The sequence below is a fragment of the Paralichthys olivaceus genome, chromosome 9, assembly GCF_024713975.1.
Source record: "Paralichthys olivaceus isolate ysfri-2021 chromosome 9, ASM2471397v2, whole genome shotgun sequence".
In the NCBI taxonomy this organism is placed as follows: domain Eukaryota; kingdom Metazoa; phylum Chordata; class Actinopteri; order Pleuronectiformes; family Paralichthyidae; genus Paralichthys; species Paralichthys olivaceus.
In genome coordinates, this window is record NC_091101.1 from 11971454 (window position 1) to 11992096 (window position 20643).

General features: G+C 40.0%; 1 protein-coding gene across 4 annotated transcripts in view; it reads left to right on the forward strand.

Moving 5' to 3' along the window:
• nlgn3a (neuroligin 3a) overlaps positions 1–20643 on the forward strand; it is a 121446-nt gene that overhangs the window by 15794 nt on the left and 85009 nt on the right. For 2 of the 4 annotated variants that reach the window (XM_020080986.2, XM_069531410.1), the window contains exons 2-3: positions 8656–9367; positions 10419–10478. In XM_020080986.2, coding sequence (XP_019936545.1) covers positions 8896–9367; positions 10419–10478 — 532 coding nt within the window. In that variant the 5' untranslated portion in view covers positions 8656–8895. The remainder of the gene's footprint in view (positions 1–8655; positions 9368–10418; positions 10479–20643) is intronic. The other 2 variants (XM_069531411.1, XM_069531412.1) reach the window with 1 other exon arrangement.

Below are 20643 nucleotides of genomic sequence, written 5' to 3' on the forward strand. Positions count from 1 at the left end.
TAAAAAAGCTGATCTTTCAATTTTCAACAAGAGCTGTAGCCTACTTACCTTAAATTAGAGATGTTATTTAGCTTATTAGGCCACAGAAGGATTCAGTTTCTCAGCATACTTAAAGTATATGTTGTATGTGTCCACACACACAGAGCATATGCATGCACATGCACATAGCTTTTTCACATTTCACATAACAGCCCAAACAGCTTTCATTGCATTATACAAAATGTAATTAATTTCACATTCTTCTGGAAAGTTGATCTGAATTTTTAATCTTGGTCTGCAGAAAACATAATTCAAAATGCAGTGAATGAAAGTGGTGAATTACATGCACTCAGTGCAGGGCTCCAGTGCTTTTCGAAATGATGCATAGCTAAGTGTTGTCCTCAGGATGATCAGCTCTTCAAAGGTCTGGTTTTATATGGTTCATGAGGATACTTCAGTCTCTGTATTTGAAGTTGTGTACGGCAATAAAATAACTGCAGGATTATTTTTTCTCCATCCCTACCATGAAATGTCCACCAAATTGTAGATATCTATGCATGGTAAATTACCCTCTCTAAGCCCAGTTTATATATTATATGCTATTCACTGTAAACCAAATTTAAATCATGTGATCATGAGAACCATTCCTCAGGACCAAAGGCACCATTGTGTTTATTTTAAATAATTGCTCATCAGCATGGGTCACCCTTAGCTGCATATCTTCTTATGATGCCTCCTTCGTAAATGTTTTTTCAGGCCAAGGACAACAGCACAGCCTCTTTAGCCCTGAGTAAAATAGTCAATGCTAGGTACAGAAGCTGATCCACATAAGATTTTATAATACAGTACCAATGAACTTGGATACCTGATTGTGAAAGATCAAATCTCTGTTGTAATTACCAGCCAGACCTCAATTAACTCACAGCAACCCTCAGTTCAACTCTGTGCGTTTGTGTCGTGTTAATAGCTGCTTAAAGAAAAATGTTTCCCCAACTCCCATCCCTGTCAATGCTCTGGTATTTGTGATCCACCCGGATCAATGTTCAGTGCAATGCATATTGTTGGATACATTAGTTAAAATGAAATACTTTAAGCAATCAATACAGAGTTTAAATTGGAAATGACCAATTAATCCCAAACAATACACTCATTAATCTCAAACTATAATCAATCAGTGTGAATGTACACAGATTCTCTTTTCAGGCAGTAACTCTGATAACTGACAGGGAGCGCCAAGACAAGCAGCATTTGGACCATGAGTGGGGGATTCTGGCCTCGGGGTGATCTGTGGCCCAAGAGACAGTTTGATCTGGCCTGTGGGTCAATTTATAAATAAACCACCATCATGCTTCTTACTCAGAAATGAAATTCTCATGACAGCAATTACATTTTTCTTTTTCCAATTAAAGAAAATAATATTGATCAGTAGACATGTCCTTCAGGGAAGTCTCTTCTGGCTGTTTGTCTGTTGGGTTATGGTCAGGGTGAACAAAACACATCAAGGATCATGGCAGATATCAAGAAGAGAAAAGTAGAAGCAGTATTGTGATCTACTATCAAGCGTTATAATAGCAGGAATTATTTTAACTGAATGAGTTACAAGGACAAATGCTCTTGGATATACAGCAGTTGATGCTCTGACAGAGTTTGTGTACCAAACAAGCAGCTTTTGCAAAACTTCATTCTGAGGGACTTAATGTTACACAGGCAAGTTTTGTGATGAGTTAGATAATGACTAAGAAGCTGAAACCTCATTCAGAAGATACATTTGTGAAGCAGCTGCTGCGGAGCTGTTTACACCAAATTGGCGAGTTGTCTCAAAGAACTGTCACGAAGCAGATTACTGATATGCCACAAGAAAAGAGTTTAAAGTTTTCTCTCTTCAGCCTTCAATGAAGCAACAAACATAATAAATACCGATCAACAACAATTTGTGTGTGGGATGACTGCTTTTGGATATTATACCAGCCATGTATGGCACTACCAAGGGTGAGGATATGTTTGAACATTTTGGCTAAAAGCAGCTGGAAATAGCATCATCATCATCACTATCGTCTGACATTAGAGAGGTCACTGTTAAAGGCCTATATAGATGCAATAATTTAGGATGGCCCTCGATTGATGTTACAAAATTTAAATGATCTTCATGGGTAAAAAGGTTAATCACACTTGGTTTCAACCAAGAGTGGAGCAGTAACAATGCACAGAGGCTCTCGTTTGAAGTGATTGTCATAAAGTTTGATTTGCTTCATAAAGGTGCAGCCATGCCTGTGCTGTTCAGGTTCCCTGCACTTGCCTGAATTCTATTAGGGATGCATCCCAGAAGACTTAAAATCCATCCTTTCCACTGTAAGGCAGAAATTGATGTTAGTGCTGCCATGTTAGACGTTCTATCCTCACAGTGAAGGAGATGAGAGGAGCTGCTTGAAATATTTACTGAATTCTCCTCGGTAGGTTTGAGTGTATCCTCCATAGGATTTCAATCATGTGTGATGTGTGCTCTCTAAGTCCAATCAAACGCATAGCCACTTCACAGATGTAGCATGGTTTGACCAAAAGCTGCATTCAGAAAGGCATCAATGTCAGTTGTCCATACATAGAAGATATGATTGTGCTGATAAATTACACCTTTATGATAACACTTGTAAAAAAAGGTCTCTTTGCAGTCATGATGCTGAACATAAAAACATGCAGAGGTGATAAAAATGTATATTTTTTTCTAGTAGCACTGTGAGACGTTTATCATGTTCACATCCTTAGCTTAGCAAGTTAGCATGAAAATACTAATTTGCCAGGCTGTTGGAACTTCGGTTAATGAGAATCTATACAATAGTTGTCAAAACATTTAATGAAATAATAAAAAAGTCAACCTACTGGTGGCGTAACGGCAAAAGTCCAGCAATCACCAAAGTCGGTAGGATTAAAATTTTGGGGAATGTTATAAACTAGATTAGAATTAATTGGTTGAAAAAACAACTGAACGATTATCAATTAATCTTGAATCAGTATTATCAGTGTCATATTTTGTAAACAGTATTTCTTTGAAAGAAAAGGAACTGCTATACCTCAACCTCATGCCGCTGCCACTGCTGCAGGTGCAGCCTAACGAGCTCTCATTATTTCACAAATATATCAATCAATCCCTATTTCAATCCAGAGTAGAAAGGTGGACTGAAAGATATTTTTCTGCTGAGGCTATATTCTAGAAAATATGTATCTATATTTTCTGAATGTTATTGTATAGCTGAGAGTTCAATTGTAGTGTAACATAAACAAAATCCACAGACCATGTATGTTTATGTCAATGATTTGGTTTGTGCTCTTTGGTTGGCATGTTGGCAGTGGTGATAGAAATTACAAAACAGTTCTTCAACAGAACAGATCCCACACTGCATCTGTGGCAGCTTGGATAATGAGTATGCCATTTGTAAAGCATTAATGTGTTTACATATGGCTAGATTAGAGACAGACCCAGTACTTGCCCCTGTGGTTTCTCAAAGAATCCCTGTGGGTGGCTTGAGTCATTAGCTACTTTGAGATTTTTTCCAGTAGGAGTGTCAAGTGAGACTCTGCTGTGGATCAATAGGAGTTTGAATGATGAACTGTTGGGGAAGGATACTCTATTTATCATTTTTTAAATGTAAGCCTTTTTAATTGAGTCCGTTAGCTTTGATTAATATCCCTGTAAACCCACATATTGTTGCACATATCATATAACTGCCTAAACTGTATCTGACACTCAGAGACGTGCAAACCCAGTGAGAAGAAAAAGAGGCAATATAGACTGTCTCAACTTAAGGACTTCTAGATCAAATCTATCCCTATCATTTTGGTCACAAAGAGCAAACAGTTGTTTCAAGCACCGTCAGAACTTAGCAGAATAGCCATTATTGATTTGCTGTGCAGTGGCAGAATTTATCTCATGTGCTCACCTGGAATCTGTATTTATTTGGCCTCCCATGCTTCCTTCCCCATGTTTCCTTGGCCGTTCGGCTGGTAATGATACTCGTGACAGCCTTTATCCAGTGGCCAAGAGAAGGGGTGGAGACACAGCTTAGCAGGCAGCCACAGCAGCTGCACCATCATTCCTCACCATCTCCCTTTTTTCTTTAAAAATATGTCAGCATCACCGTGGTGATTAGCAGTCAGAATGTGCTGCGTCTTTGTCCTTGATTTAATGCCAAATCTCCTAAGTAATAATGACTGCACAGGCTCAGAGTCTGTCGAAAAAGGCAAATAAAAGGAAGAGTGGGCCCTCATTCCTCAGTGTTATAGTGGCAGTGGTTCCCAGCAGGAGCCTTATGAAGCCACGGTTCGGCTTTGACATTCCGTGAATGTTGTTTCTGAAACATGCCAATCTTCTTGATTTAATACGGCGTGCTGTTGTTCGTCAAGCCCAGGAGCTTATAAAAAGAGTGTCTGTGAAGGGAGATGTGCAGTATGTGTTTACATGTATTATTGATTTTTGCTGTGTGTTGAAATCCATATTTGTCTATTTGAAATAAACACATGTAAGCAGACAATATACAGATATGTTTTCCTCATATTTGACACAGAGGCCAGAGAGCAAGCCTATCTTAAAGGTACAGTGTGTAGAATTTTGTGATATCTAGTGTTAATTGTCATAAAAACTCAAAAGGTGTATAATTTGTCAAGTCTGGACTAATTTAGAAACATGGCGGCCTCTGTAGAGAGGACCCCCTCGATGTAAATAAGTATTTAAATATAAAGGGCCTTTTCTGGGGTAAAGAAAACTACAATTCATACAATTTAGATGAAATGAACTGGTGAAAACATCATGAGGATTATTCTACATTAAATTTAGATCCCTTTCACCTAAATCTTACACACTGGACCTTTAAGTTGAGCTTGTCTCAAACTGGAGTCTTCACCCTGATGTAGATTCTCTCTCCAAAACACAAATGGAAGGTGAAGACACTAAAATAAGTTTTTGCCTTTGCCTCTTACATTTTAATGAGTTCAGATGAGGTAGCCACCTTCGCACATAGGTTTTTGTCTTCTGGTTCCCGTCTTGTTGCCCGTCTCTTATCATTTCTATAATGGCTCATTCAGCCTTTATAATGTAACAGCACTGGAAGCATTTGTAATCAGTGATTACACTCTCTAAGGTCAGGACGGCTCACTTCATTTGAAGTTAGATGTTCTCGAGGACTAATGCAGCTTTGTGAATGCCTTTGTTGCAGACTAGCTACTACAATAACTGAGTGGATAGAGTCAGAAGCTCCATCTACTCAGGACTCTTATTGGTTCCTTTTTTATCAGAGTCCATTCAGCCTCTCTCTAAGGGATGTCGGGCGTAGGAGTACATTTGGCTCGGTACTCAGAATTTTATTGCGATGCAGAGATCTCTCTGCTGTAAGAGAACAAAGGGTCTTCTACAGTAAGTATACACGGCTGTGGGCTGGGACCAAAATAAAGAGGAAGAAACTCAATGTGTTTTCTTCTAAATATGGGGAGCAACTCACATTGTACCATCGGGGTGCTTCTGAATAATGATGAAAAGGGATTGGACCTTCAGAATGTATCATGTCCTATTAATCAGGCAGTGGAGAATTGGGGAGGAGCGTGTACAACAGCATGTACCTGGTCCCCCCCACCCCTACACCTCCATCACCCTAGTCGTATTTATTACAGGCGGCAAGGCCACGGTGATGAGACGATCAATATTTCTGGGATGATGAGGGAGAACTCATGCAATATCTCTCTCCCTCTCTCTGTTCCTCCCTTGGCAGCGCTTCAGCAGGTAGGGGGATCAAAGCAGAGAGGACCTCTGAGATGGTGTTGGAGGGGAGACTGATGAAGTCCTCTGTGCTGCTTGTCCTCTAAACACACACACTCCATCACACTGTCCTTTGTCCTTGCTATGTCCTGATTAAAAAGTTTGACCTGATGTATTTTATCTCGACTAGGATTTGTGTTATCACAGTGAATCTGCTGCAGTGTGTGTAGAATATGCCACTGAACCGGCTTTGGTTGAAACGAAATGGATAATCCTGTAGTTGTGTATATGTAACCATGGGAAAGTGTAAAACGCAGGGGATCAATAAGCAGAACAGTTCATCCACAACACTCATGATGGATAATAAATGTGATCAATTTAACTTTTAAAAAAAGTACAATAGCACAGTTCTGCAACATCCTACGTTATATGAAGATTATATTGCACAGGTCAGATTTTGATTATAGATATAATACCAATATTTACTCACTGAGGTGGAAAGTTAGCAGGTCATATAAATAGGGTGGATAAAATATAAGAAACACCTTTGAGTATTACATATTGAAAGATGGACAACACTAAACCAAAAATGAAGCTAAAATACCATGGATACAAATGCCACCATCTTGCACATTTGGAACCAGAGTCTGCACAGTAGCGATCAGGGCATGGAGATGCTGTAGCAAAGGGGCCCATCGATACACCTGCACATACATCAATGTGATAAGAACTGTGACAGAAAACATCTTTGAGAACTACGCATTTAACATTTGTTTGTTTGGTCCATGTCCCATCCACTAACAATACAATTTAACAGCACCTCAAACCAAGGCTTTGACAATAATGCTGAATGAAAATCTACCGGTGTCAACAATACTTAACATCAAGACTTTGATAATAGCATATAGTTCTGGGCTGTTGTATCTGGCTGGAGTGCATCACATATATGGTTCTATAACCTTCTGTTGTTGTTTTCTTTTTGAGCTGCATTGTTTCTTGTAAAATATTCCACTAGCTGAGGATTAAAATTTTGTTGTGTGGAATTGATGCTCTGTATTGTTCTATTATAAGAAACAATCAGCTATACTTTTAATATGATGCTGTGTGTGGCTTCAATGTATTCTAGATTTCTCCTGCAGTGAGCAACAGACTTTGTGTGAGTGTGACTTGCGTTGTATTTTGAAGCCCCTGGCCCCCAGTAACGCCCTTCAGCGCTCAGATTAGATATGGATGGCTTTTCATGTATTACCACTTAGCAGGTGCTCAGTGTTCCAGTGAATCCCTGAGCAGAGTTGACCACCACATGTTTCTATTCACACACGTATTGGCAGAAGTGAGCTCCTCCGCAATTTTTACAAAATGTATGAATGAGTTTTTGATATGAAATGAGGGCTTCCGGGCGCGCACACACATGAATTTTGACCAGGCTTTTTGTTGATCCACGGCTGCAGCAGATGGGAATAGCTTCCTAGTGATAACGGCACATCCAGGAACATCAGGATTACTTTCTCTCAGTGGTTAGTGGCCCTCCAACGGCTGCTGATACATTATAAATCATTTACACAGCCATTTTGGATTGCAATATCCTCGTCTAAATGCTGGATTTTCTTCTCCATTGTTATTAGAGTGAACTCGGCAGTAGGCGCAGAAGGCTGAGGGGAACCCTAAAGCCACAGAAATTGAAAATTGATCAGGCAGTGTGGGAATGTGTTGTAGCTGGCACCACAGATTCACCCAGGGACTGCTGATTAGCATTTACAGCACTGCCACTGGAGGCACCCATGCTGCTTGTACATCGTTCTGTGCCACTCAGCCCAAAAGGTGCTCTCTTGTAAGAGCAAGCCAGGGAGTTGAATTTCACATTTTACAATTTTCATATCTCCACCAAAGAGAAATGAATGCTACATGATGTTACTGGTAATATTAGAAGTCCCATAATGTATATAGTGAAATTTCTATGTCTATTAGATTTTAAAGGTGCTATATAAACAATGCTCCTTGTTTTAACTTTTAAACTATTAACAACAAACCCCATTAGGTCATTCTGTCACTGAACTAGCAAGTTACAGAATGTTGAGGAAACACAGACATGAAATTAATATATATTTGTACAGTCTTCCCTAGGATAGGTAATATTAGAGTCCTGTGGTAAACGTTTATCGTTATTAAAAGAGTTATTCATCCTGAGATATTGGTATTCTTCCAGCTTTGCGTCTTTTGCATGTTAGAAAAAGCATCAACACACCCGCTTGCTCCTTTTGACCTTTTCCAGAAATGTTACTAAGGGGCGGGCAGGAGAAGTTACAGAAAATATTGAGAGAAACTCAATCAGACATTTGAGTTCTCAAGCTCCTCTGGAAAATTCAATTCAGTGCATGTCTGAAAGCAGCTATGTAATGAGATGATAATAAAAAATGGCCGGTTGTTTCTAGAGCTCTAGAGAACAAAGTGACAGAGAAGATGTTTTCTGAAGGTTTTTGGTGTTGAAAGAACAAAAATATATCTTCTAATGGACATCAAAACATGAAATGACAAATGGGACCTTTAAACCTCTATCATGTTATTATGTTTTATGTGTCCTGTTTGCAGTGTGGTTTCTGTAAACAATGCTATTATTTTCTATTCATGTAAACATTGACATTTGAAGCATAGAGCAATTACCTACTGTTGCTTTTCACATTTCAGTTGTTCTATCAGCATTATTAGACACATCCTGACAAGTTGTCCAACAGTTAATTCCAATATCCAAGACAAAAGCAGGTTTTTGATTATGTGGATTAATGGTAGCACTAAGGGATCTGTCATGTTTATGTGAGCTGTTTTATGTCATGACAGAAAAGGACTTCACCAGTCAATAAAAATGACTGACTAAAAATGGGAGTAAACTTGTGTGCTGTTCGGAGACTCATTAATTTTCCTGTCCTCTTCTGTTGCAGCACGGGCTAGAAGATCTGACGAGTGGGACAAGGACTGTGAATAAGAATTTCGTTGCAGAGTAGACTGCATAACGACGGCCACTTCACCTCGTCTGTAAGCCGGCAGGCTCCAGTGTCGTAGCTGATGACTGTCCCTCAGCTGGTTGGACAACAGGGCTGAGTGGGAAGCCTGTGCCGTTGCTGAGGGGGTGCCCCGGCTTGTATGTTGGTCACTTGCAGTCGCACTCACTCACAAGGACCATGTGGTTTTCTCCAAGGAGAAGTCTTCTCCCCTCGCAGAACTGGAACGGTGCCCACAGTTGCACCAATTTCAGTGTGTCCTTGTGGGTATTAAGTTTTTGTTGGTGCTTTGCGGCTGTGAGAGGACAGAACTACCACCCCACTGTGAACACACAGTATGGGAAACTAAGAGGGGTGAGGGTGCCGCTGCCTAGTGAGATTCTGGGGCCGGTGGACCAGTACCTAGGGGTTCCATATGCTGCCTCCCCAGTGGGAGAAAAACGCTTCATGCCCCCGGAGCCTCCTTCTTCCTGGTCAGGGATCAAGAACGCCACCCACTTTGCTCCTGTCTGCCCCCAAAATATTCACAATGCTGTGCCAGAGATCATGATGCCGATATGGTTCACCTTCAACCTGGATATAGTTACCACATATATACAGGATCAACACGAGGATTGTCTTTATTTAAACATCTATGTTCCAACAGAGGATGGTGAGTGTGTTGAGTAACCAGAAGGAAAACCAAACCTCTCTCTGTCTCTACCTCCCTCTCTCTCTGTCTTTTCTCTACAATGTTGTGTCACCTCTATATTTTGCGTGGAGCATGACCTTTTGTCTGGCGCATGCTGTGTCTGTGTCCATCATCTCAACCTCCCATCTTGACTTGATCTTTCATTTTAGTCTTTTCATCAACTCTCCCCTTCCATGCCACTGTTAGAGGTTCCTCTTTTGATGACAAAATAACTTATGAATATGACTTGAATAAAAAAAGAAATCTAATCAGATACAACAACAAACAGATTGGAAACACTTGGTGCACCTTCTTACCCTCACTGTCTTGACTGTTCTGGGGATATTAGCCATTAGTGATTAGTAGCTTGCTTCATACTACTTTAGGGTTGGTGAAATATTCTGTCTGGTACACGAGAGGCCTGTGGCATCAGCCTGACCTATGTAAGACCCTTTACTCTCCTACTCTCTTTATCCAGTTTGTCCTTGCACAAAGCTGATAGCAAGAGCAGGCTTTAAAACAGGCAATCATAGATTTGGCTCGACCATGACCAAAAGTTCTAAAAGGTTTTAGATTACTAGATGTTGACTCTCTTAAAAAGTCCTCATTATTTTATCACTGGAAGGAGACCAACACAGCAAAATGGGCTTGAAATGTTAAGTGTTCTGAGAATCAAATGAGCAACAGCACATCACACTTTCACTTCACAGATTAGAATGTGAACTGCAATACTTCTGCCTTCTGTGTGGCTGTAATGGGTCTTAAATAGAAGTGCATGTGAATATGGGCTTCCTGTGTCCCAGGATGCAGCAAATTCATTCCAGCATTTTGGAATATTTCTGCAGCAACACCCCAGTTACTTACAGGTCCTCTGTTGTTCTTGTTGTTGATGACTGGGAGGGTGGGAGGAGGAGCGAAGGAGGGTGAAGAGTGTGGGGGTTGGGGGGTCTGACTCAGTCTGAGTTGTTGCATGTCACGTGCGATCTTTTCCAGAGCTCTCTGTTATTTTGTAGTTTTTCCATTCATTTTACAGTCAAAAGAATATCCAAGGAATGTGCCAGGAAACCCAACAAGAAAATGTGTAGAAAAGGAGGTATGTAAAAAAAAAAGAAAAAGAAAAAAGCCAACACGGAACGAGAGAGAGGATTTGAGTGAAAGAGAGAGGAGAGAGAGATGGGTGCATCCTCCCAAAGCCGCCAATATCACCACCTATCAACTCCCAAATCAAAGTGCTAATTGGGATGAACGTGGGACTTGTGACTCAGATCAACCTTGACATGAGTGTGTGAGAGATGATTTGCATGTGGACGTGTGTGTGTGTACTTGTATAATCACCTTTGTGAGGACTAATTTGGGCATAGACCTTACAGAGTTACAGGACATTTTTGGAAAGTGAGGACATTTTGGTTGGTCCTCACCTTCTGACCCATTTTCAAAAGGCTGTTAGGCTGAGGGTTAAGACCTATAAGGGTATAGGTTTAGGTTAGTATAATGATTATGGTTAGGCATTTAGGGGTTAGGCTAGGGTATTCAAAGGCTTTTAATTTGATACATGGGGTTAAAGGTAACACTTGTTGCTTTGCGGAAATCCTCTTCACGTCCTAATAGCCATCAAGTAGTCATATGACATAAAAGTGGCAGTGGCCCTCGCAGGAATAAACACGACCAATCATTTTATTCTATCCAAATCAAATTACTTGCTGCCATAGTGTCTGTCATTACCCAGCCTGCCTGCCTGAGCACACCCTGCCTGTGCTCTCACTGCAGATGACCGGAGTCTTCAGGCACAGATGCAGAGACGATAGCCCAACGATAGCCAGCGAGTCCCAGAAAAGTGTTCTTCTTGCAGTAGTCAGGCAGTGCACACTCATGTGTTTTGGGGGCATAGCTTTGATAAGGGGGCTGATGGGAGGGGCTGGGATGTATCAGTTGTGTAGCCTCCTCTTGCTAGCTATTCCAGGATTGCCAACCCTAGCTTTATGGTTAGGGTAAGTGATAAGGGAATACATTATGCCAATAAGTGTCCTCACTAAGATAGAAGTACAAGGTTGTGCGTGTGCGTGTGCTTGCGGGCTGTATTGTGGTATTACTGGTGGAGTGAGTGTCAAGGAGTGACAATGCAGGTCCCTAAATGAATAATGGAGCTTTGGAAAGCAATTGCTCATGATGTCTAAGGGTAACATGTATTTTATTTTATTTTTGGTATGGCTTGTTTATGTTTGAATGTATGATTTAAAATTTCATTGTTGATTGAATCAGAAGCACAAGTGCTACTTTGAAACAGAAGTTATAAATTTGATTCGGTATGCACAGAACTTAAGTCATGTTTCAGAATGACAGCACTTAAGACAGCAGATTATTGGGAGTATTTGTCAAACACGACACCTGAAATTGTGGAAGGCTTAGCTGTTGATTAAATTTACACAAAAACGTGGAGGGCCACCTTTCTCTTAAATGTATTATTCACAATTGTTCAAATAGGGGTTTGGCTGGGTCATTTATTGGCATGGCAGCTTTTATCTTTCTGTGTGACAACTGCTTGAACACGCTGCAGAGGAGAAACACAGATCAATTCCATTAACAGCAGCTAAAATCAGACTGCTTGTAACAACGGAGGGCTAATTTTGCAAACCTGCCTGAAGGCACTTGGAAGATTTTCAGAGTAGCCTTAAGACTGTGATGCTGAGCATATCTCAGTCCACAGTAAAGATTCAGTTTCAGCTTGAAGACCTCTGCTGTTGATTTCCACGGAGGCATGGAGGCAGCTTTTGGCCTCACCCTGTGCGCTCTGCACATTCTGCTTTCGTAAACCAATTTTCTGAGAGACAGACTGGCCCTCCAGGCACTTCTGCTTCTGAATTAGTCCCAGTTGTGGAATATACACAGAGATATCTCTGTAATATTCCCCTTCCACTTTTTAAATTTTTCAATTATCTTCCCCATGTTTGGTAATGAGAAAATGGTTTATCATAAGTTTCATATGTTGGTTTTGTGACACATAATTGTGCAGAGAGGTGATTGTTGCATAGTTACTCTGTTGGCATAAACACGAAGGTTTAAATTTTCATTCTCCATGGAAACTATTTCTGTTACACCTTTTTTTTCAAACTGCTTCTAATAATCCAGGCTTATGTTGAATTAGCAGTGTAAATGAGGCATAATTTGTCCTTTTAGGCATTGTAGAAAGCAACCTCTGAAGTATACTTTGGTTTTGTTTAAATGTTGCTAACAAGGAAGCACAAGTCTTGTGTGACAAATTCAGGGCGAATTGGGAAACAGTTCATCAATTCCCCCATAAGAGATTTTAATTAGTGTGATTTCCATTGTCAGATCTGTTCCATTAGTTATAAATGCTGAAGGGGATATATGTTTATTACTCTAGAAATGTACAATGCACATATATATATATGTATGTATGTATATATATGTATAAAAAATTAAGTCATACACACTGTTCATATTCAGTATAAATAACATCTCCACTACCAATTTTACAATCTCTATGAATATGGTTCCGCTGGAGGAAAGACTGATTAATGAAAAAAATATATGGTATTTGACTCTTGATGAAACGGCTGTGTGATTGTTGCCAAGCAACAGTATGCAGGGGTGACATGAGCAGATTAAATAGCCCTCTTACCCAGTGTGATGCACCTTTGCTGCAGTGGTGAAGCGGACTTAGTTAGAAAAAAGCATCATTGAAGAAATACATGACACATGATCTTTGTTAGGTTCTTATTCTTTATGATGCAAGGAGTTTAATATCATAGTAGGTCTATGTAATGATTAGTACAGAGTAGCGTATGTGCGAAAATAGAACACAATCTTCAAGTTAGAAGAGTGGTAATTAGCTTTTAAAGGATTAATTATAATATTACAACTGAGGAAGTCTCTCCTATAGATACTGTGCTATTAGCATCCACAGAGCATTATGCAGGGAAACCACTTGATGCATTGATATCAAAGATATTTAACGAGAGGAAACCCAACAGAAATTAAACCAGTAGTGTCGTGACAAGAGATCGAAAACCGACTAATTAAAAAAGGTTCAAGACTAAATGCTTGTAGAGCTTCCTGTTTTTCTCTGGTTGGTCGTTATTTATTTAGCGCTGCTGTTGCTGTGCGGCTAATTTTGGCAGTGCCAAATCGAGACAGCAGTTCAGTTTGCTCCGACAGTTTGGTGTTGATGAAAAGGAAATGTGGTAGACTAGTGCAACACTGCATGTCCAAGATGTCCTGGATGGAGGCAATCTAATGTGCAATAGTCAGCACCATAGTGCCCTGCTCTGTCAGGAGTGGCATTGTAGCGCGCACACATGGCACAGAGCAGTGACAGGTTGGAGACAGTGGGGCCCTGGTTATATCATTCTGTCATTTTCTCTGCTCGGAGTCAGATTGAATAGAGTAAAGAGGGGTAATGATGTGCAGGGACACAGCTAAACACTGTTCACCCAGAGTGCTAGATTGGCTTGAGATGGGTCAATTTTGTGAGGACAAGTCTGGCGGAGGTCAATCGTTATCTTTAGTTTTACAGTTTTAAATTGATTGACAAACTTTAAAAGAGGTCTATGAAATCACATGCTTTTGATGAGATCCTCACAGAGGCAGAGTTCTGGTGATAAGCCGCACTCACCGTGCTGCATGCTGCCTGTTTATATATTATGCACGTTTCTTTCTGCAGTGTTTTACAGCACGTCACATTGACTGCTTGTAACCCTCTTGTAAAACTCGTCCTTTGAGTCCTTTACACTGGTCTCTCTGAATAGCACTCCTTCAGAGAGATGCTCTGAGATCCACCTTCGTGACTTCTAAATTCATCCCTCATCATGAGTCAATTTGAGATAAGTGCAGCAAAATCTGTTGTACGTTTTGGCTTGATTTGGATCACTCAACTACCATTTCTTTGCAGCCCTCACAGGCAGCTGGGTGCCATGTGTTATGCATCTTGGTGCCAGTAGAACAGCCTGATCAGTTGCCAAACCTGTAGATTAACTACCCCAGCACAAACATCCGTCATTTTTTCCTCCTACTAGATGACCTCCAGATGCTAGGGCTGTGAAAACAGTGAAAGAGCCCCAATCCCGGTTAGACTGCGTCTGGGCCTATGGCAGACAGTAACGCACCATGATAATCCCGTTGGTTGGCTGGCTCAACCCAGCCTCGGGGAAGGAGGGGCTACTCCCTGAGTGCTGCCCAGGAAATCTGTACACCAAGCAGATAGGGCAAAAACATTCCAAGAAGACCAGCGCAAATATTGGCTTGTACAATCTGAAAACAGAGCAGATGTCTGCCTTTGTTTGTTAGAAAATTACCTCCATGATCTTCTATGATCATCTATCTGGGTCAGTGATCACCCCAGTGAGTGAAGGCTTTGACCAGCCAGTCACACTGAGTTGAGATGCAAGACCTGACCTAAGCAGGAAGTTTCTATTCAGAAGTCTCCTGCTGTTGTGCTGTCCAGCTTCCACAGTCACTCCAAGGCTCAATATCTCTGTTCTGTTCTTTGTTTATGCCAAACGAAAAAAGGAATAGAGAACACAGCCTGTGGAGTCCATTTAAAGGGGAAAAACATCTAGCATCTGTTGTTAGTTTAGACCAGTGGTGGGGAACCTCAAGCCTCCAGGTTGTGTACGGCCCACAAGACATTTTCATCCCTCTTTGAAAGACAATTCATAAATAAAAAAAATTAAAAAAAACAACTAAGATAAATCAAAACAAGAAAATAACAGAAAGTTAAACAAAGTCACAGTCAGAGGGTGAACAATTCACAATGTAGCTGTTTTCTGTGGTTGCTGACAAACATCACAGCAGTCAAGAAAAGAAAAGTAGATGTAAAATGTTGTGTTTACCAAAAGAAATGGACAAAGCCAGGTGTGTCTACTTTGCAGGGACATCCTTACAGTGATGAAAAAGTGTCATTACATGCAGAAAAAAGAAAACTGGATGAGGTATAAGGTAAAACGCACTTATTTAACACTCATTGGCAGACTTTGTGTGCCCAACAAGTCGCTTTCACAAGATCCCATTATGACAGACACAATATCATTCGAGTAAGTTTTGTGGTGAGGGAGGTCATATCTATAAAGCTAATTCCCTTATTCAGAACGAGTAATTATGTAGGAGACTTGTTGCTGCTTTATAGCTGTCTTTGCAAGCCAAGTGCTGCACTATTAAAATTAAGTAATTGTTTGGGCAAGTTAGCAAGTTTAGCAAGGCTTGAAATAGCTTCAAGTAGCATTAGCATCATCACTACCATCTGACAACAGATGCCTTGCTAAAGCAAAGCAGTTGCAGACATCGCATTAGAGAGGTAAATGTGATTTTATTATGGCCTTTTTTTTAGATGTACAAATGTACAAATTCAAATGGCCCTTGATAGGAAACACTTTAGACCATAACTTCTCAAGCTAATATTATATACACCCTGTGTACTGCACCATAATATGTATTGCTATGCACATTTTCTTAAAATTCAGCCTGAAATATTTGGTAAATAATTGGTTTTATATTACATTTGGTATTTGTGGATTTTCAAAAATGCTTTTCCACACAGTGAATTTATAAAGACACACTTGTCAATGCATTCGGCAGGGATGGCGAGGGTAAAGGTTCCTGTGAAGTTTTCTTGAAAACAAATACAAATTTGTAGTGTTATTGCTTGTGTCCTTGAAGTCTAAACTTTAAATATAAATATCAATTGAGTTTGTTGGTATTTTGTTATAGTTCTTGATGTTTTATTGCCACCAAATACAGAATTAAGAGAGTCATGTAATGCCCTTTTGTGCCCTTGCAGGAGGTAAATAAAATGGCGATCAGCTCATGAAAACATTGCTCTTAGCACTACTAGTGGAGAAAAATCCACAGGGTACCTTTAAATTTTTAAATCATAAGCATTTACTGTGCAAAATATTAAGGTCCTTGAAATTGTTGTTCTGGCTTAAGTATTATCGACAACATACCTTCATTTTTCTGGCTTTCTAAGGCATTCAATGAGTCGAATATCAACAATGATGCATATTCAACTTTGGTGCAGCACTTATTTTTAAATAACGGTTTTGTACCTTAAAGGGATAGTACACACAGAAATGAAAATTCTCACCATTGACTTCAACTGTATTGGATTCGGCTTCAACACTGTTTACCCCTGAGACTCCTAGTGTTTTGTGGACTCAAACACTTCACCCACCCCTCCATCGGCACAGTGGTGAATAGATAATGAGTACATTTTCATTTCTGGATGAACTATCCTTTTAAGGTCTGGTGAGTCTTGATAGTTTGGCAAGATATCTGTGCAGTTAAAGCTTTTTGTTTTAATATGGGGAATAAATAGTTCATTAGGATTCCAGAGTAGAGGTAAGGGACCCTGGTTTGAAGCCTGTGGTCTTTGTTAAACATGTCTCTTTCCATTATTGAGCTGTAGACAGGCAGAAACACAATTGGCTGCCTTTTATTTGTGTTTTTCTTTCTTTTTTTCATTTTGCGAACAGCTGAAGCGCAGTGTGGGTTTTGGCTGTCCTTTACTGCAGGATTACAGCCTCCTTAACCTTTTAGCTGCATTCTCCATCATTCTCTCTTATGTGTCCCTCCCAAGCTGTTCCTTAACCTCTACAATGAGAGACAGATTGGCAGAGATGGAGATAGACAGAGAGAGAAAGACACAGAGGGACGAAAGACGGGTGGAGAAACAGATCCAGGCACTCTGAAAGAGAAAAATGGCCACCTGAGGATTAGTGACTGAATATAACTGCTCTAAATTGTCAAGGCTGCAACATTTCACATTTCACTAAGTCCCTTTCCACATTCTGACCTTTCTGATATTTAACTCTAAGGCCCATCTATTGTCAGAGAACCTTTTTCTAGCAAAGGAAAGCCAGTTAACATTCAGCACTTCCACAATGTATTGAGTGAATTGCAGATTCAGTCTGAAAGTCTCTAGAGTCTAAGAGCACTCTGTATCTATATGCATGTGTGAGTAAGTGTATGTACGTGTATACATGTGTAGGTTTGCACGCTCAGATTTAGTCATGTAAAACTCTACAGGCAACCACTAGACTTTCTTTTATTTGCAATTTCCTGCTGTTGAAATGTTAAAATTCAAAACCTCTGATGCAAGAAGTAAGCCCATCAAACGTGGTTCCTTTGAACCTGATTTGATAAATGTGACAGGTTTCTATTTTGCTTGTCAAAGAACATGAATAATAGCTGTTATTCTGGATGCCGCCTGTTTTTTGAAGCAATGCAAATGTCGACTCCTGGAGGCCGACTATATACAAGAAGGAACTCATCACTTCATTGTAGTTTTATTTTCATGTCACACTCTCTCACTGCAGCATCACTTTGAAAGATCCAAGGTCAAATATAGGCTTGCCTGCTTATTCACTGCAGATGTCGCATGTTTGCAGTTCCTTTTATAGATCCAATGCTTGACATACAGGCTCACTGCAACACAATTCAAAGTGACAGAGCTTCCCTGTCGACACCTGCCATCCAATCTATGCCTGTCTGATGCATTATCACTCAGTAACCTCATTGTTTTAACATGTCAACAGCACAGACGATACCAGAATTACTGTAATCTGTAACAAGACATAAAGTAGCTGCTGCTGAAGAGGGTGTTTAGGCACTGTCTATAATTCTGCTTCAGGATTTTTGTACGTTCCCATGATACATGTGGGCTACACATATGGGCACCTGAACTTCTCTTATGAACATTAGGTTACTAGTGACAAAAAGATCACAATGAAGAAGTATTCAAGGTTAAAGAAAAAGTATTTGGCACTACAGTACAGAATGCCATAACGGCCATGAAGACTACATGAGAGGGACGATGCTCATGACTGATGCAGTGCTGCTATGTTCAGCTTTGGGGTGCTATGCCTGCCAAACTCTAAGACAAAGGCCATTTTCAGACTGATTTCAGAACTGCATGAAAAAACTGAGAGCCCTCATTCACTTCAATAAGATCACTTTGTTAGCATCCTCACAGTGCAGACACAAAAGGCTCCCACAAAAATGATCCTCTGGCCATGATAACCACACAGTGTAAAAACCTTTATAAACCACAGTGCATTGGATCTGATAAGCTTTAATACCCTTTCATCTTTTACTCAAACTGGCCTTGCTAAATAATTTTTCATCACCTCTCTGGTACATGAAACAGCCAGCCGTTAGCAACACAGCCCCTTCGTGGTTTTAACCAGGGTTGTTTTCAGACAGAACATCCAGTTATTCACAAAAACCTCCAAAACATCATCGATCTACCCTCCATTGTCCACACGACAAAGGTCTACTATTTTGAAAATGTAACAAATACATATTTTAGCCGATTGCCATTTAGACAATTGAACTTTATGTTGTCGAGGGATTCATTTTTCTTTACTTTGATTGCATCAGCCAGTGACAACCACAGAACCCTTTGCTCTAGCTTTCTAATTAAAGGCCTTTTTAGCACTGCATTCCACAACAATATCCACAGTTGTGTCTTATCTCTAACAGAGTGATACAACTATTTTGTCAGAAGAGATCCAGCAATTGTTATGTTTACAAGACATAAGGTTATATACACCCCCTAAGCAGAGCTACTTCTTCAGGACAAACTGGATTTGTTATTGACTTTCTATCAGAAAGTGATGAGAAGGTTCAGCCCAGGCCGGGACCAGATGGTTATGATGTTATGAACATTACGATTGTAGAATTTGTCACTGTTAGTTTTCAAAGTTCCTCTGGAAGTGAGTGCACAAATGGCCAAACAAACCAACCAGCCCTGTTGATGATTCAATCATCCTCTGGGGACCATGAACATCTACAACTAATGTGATGGTTCTCAGGCTGAAAAAGTAGATTAGATAGTTTGGTTGAGATAGGAAAAAAGTGGACAGAGTTGTTTATTCAGGTCAGGCAGATTCGGATGTATTGTCTTATGATCTATTTAGTATGTGGATGACAACTCAAACAACACTCATGAAGTGCATGACATATGCTGTGTGAAAAGCAGCTCCTCTCTTTTCCTTATTTAAAATATATATATATATTAATGATGTTAGCAAAGGTTTTATCTCCAGTAAGGATCAGGCTTCCCTTTGATATAAATCACTGTGGGAAATTCTAGACATCTCATCTTATTTCAGTAAATTCCATGAAAATCAGCTCAATAAACCTTATATAATAATAAACATAATAATTTGTATTCATACTGGCCTAGTGATTGCACGAAAGAAAAAATCCAAGGTCACCAGAAACATTAGGATTGACTGTAACAAGCATTGCTCAACAGGGAAATCAGAACTGACTGGTGTTATACGAAAGGTCAGAGGCTCGCCAAAAGTAGGAAATTCTACAAAACCACCACATTTCTGTTAGATTTTGTCAGAGGATGATGGATTATCGAATGGATCAAGTGATGTACAGAACAGCTAATCATCACTGATAGCCTTAGGCCCTGCTGCGAGCAGGAAGTAAGCATGGCTATAAAAGGATATTGCACTAACCAGTTTGGAATACCCCTGTGTGGCAGGTCAAAATAAGTCTTGTACATTATTTGTGATGTGTAGCTGCCCTGGGGGGCAAGATTTTCACATTATCATGTAGCACGAGGACAACAGCACATTACCTACTGTTTAGGGAAAAGAGACAAGCTGAAGTATCTGCGCACATCACTGAGTATACATGATACATGTAATCTTGTGATTTATTCAAATCTCGCCACCTCTGGGGAAGTTGCAGCTCTGCACATGTTTCCATTTGCAGTTCAAAACCTGTTCGTTCAAAAGCTCTCCTTCCAAAGGTTTTCTGCATTGTGAGTTTTATGTGCTTCAGCTTGGCAGTAACCACATTTTCTCTTAATATCCTTTTATTTGCCTTTTTATGGCAAAATTGATGTTAGTTGCATATTCCAGGAAGAATAGAAAGTCTCTAAAGTGTTGTTTAAAACACACTGAAACCCTGCTCGCAAAGTCATTTCAAAAATACGGTTAAAAGAATGTGCTGAACAGTAGCTATTCTTTTATGCAGCTTTTCTTTGAGCCATTGTTTCCCAAACATATCGGTCTGAATCCAGAGGGTTTGATAAATTTGAGGTTTTTTTCTGAAGATGCCAGTGGTGTATGACTCTGCTCCATGATAACAATGGAGCTTATTTTCTCTCTTCTCACATGTAACTCTTCTCACATGTATTTTTAATTTTTGTTACCCAGTGTAGAACTTTTTCAAAATGTATTTTTCTGTAATTAATTTGTATCAATATGACTTTAATGGATATT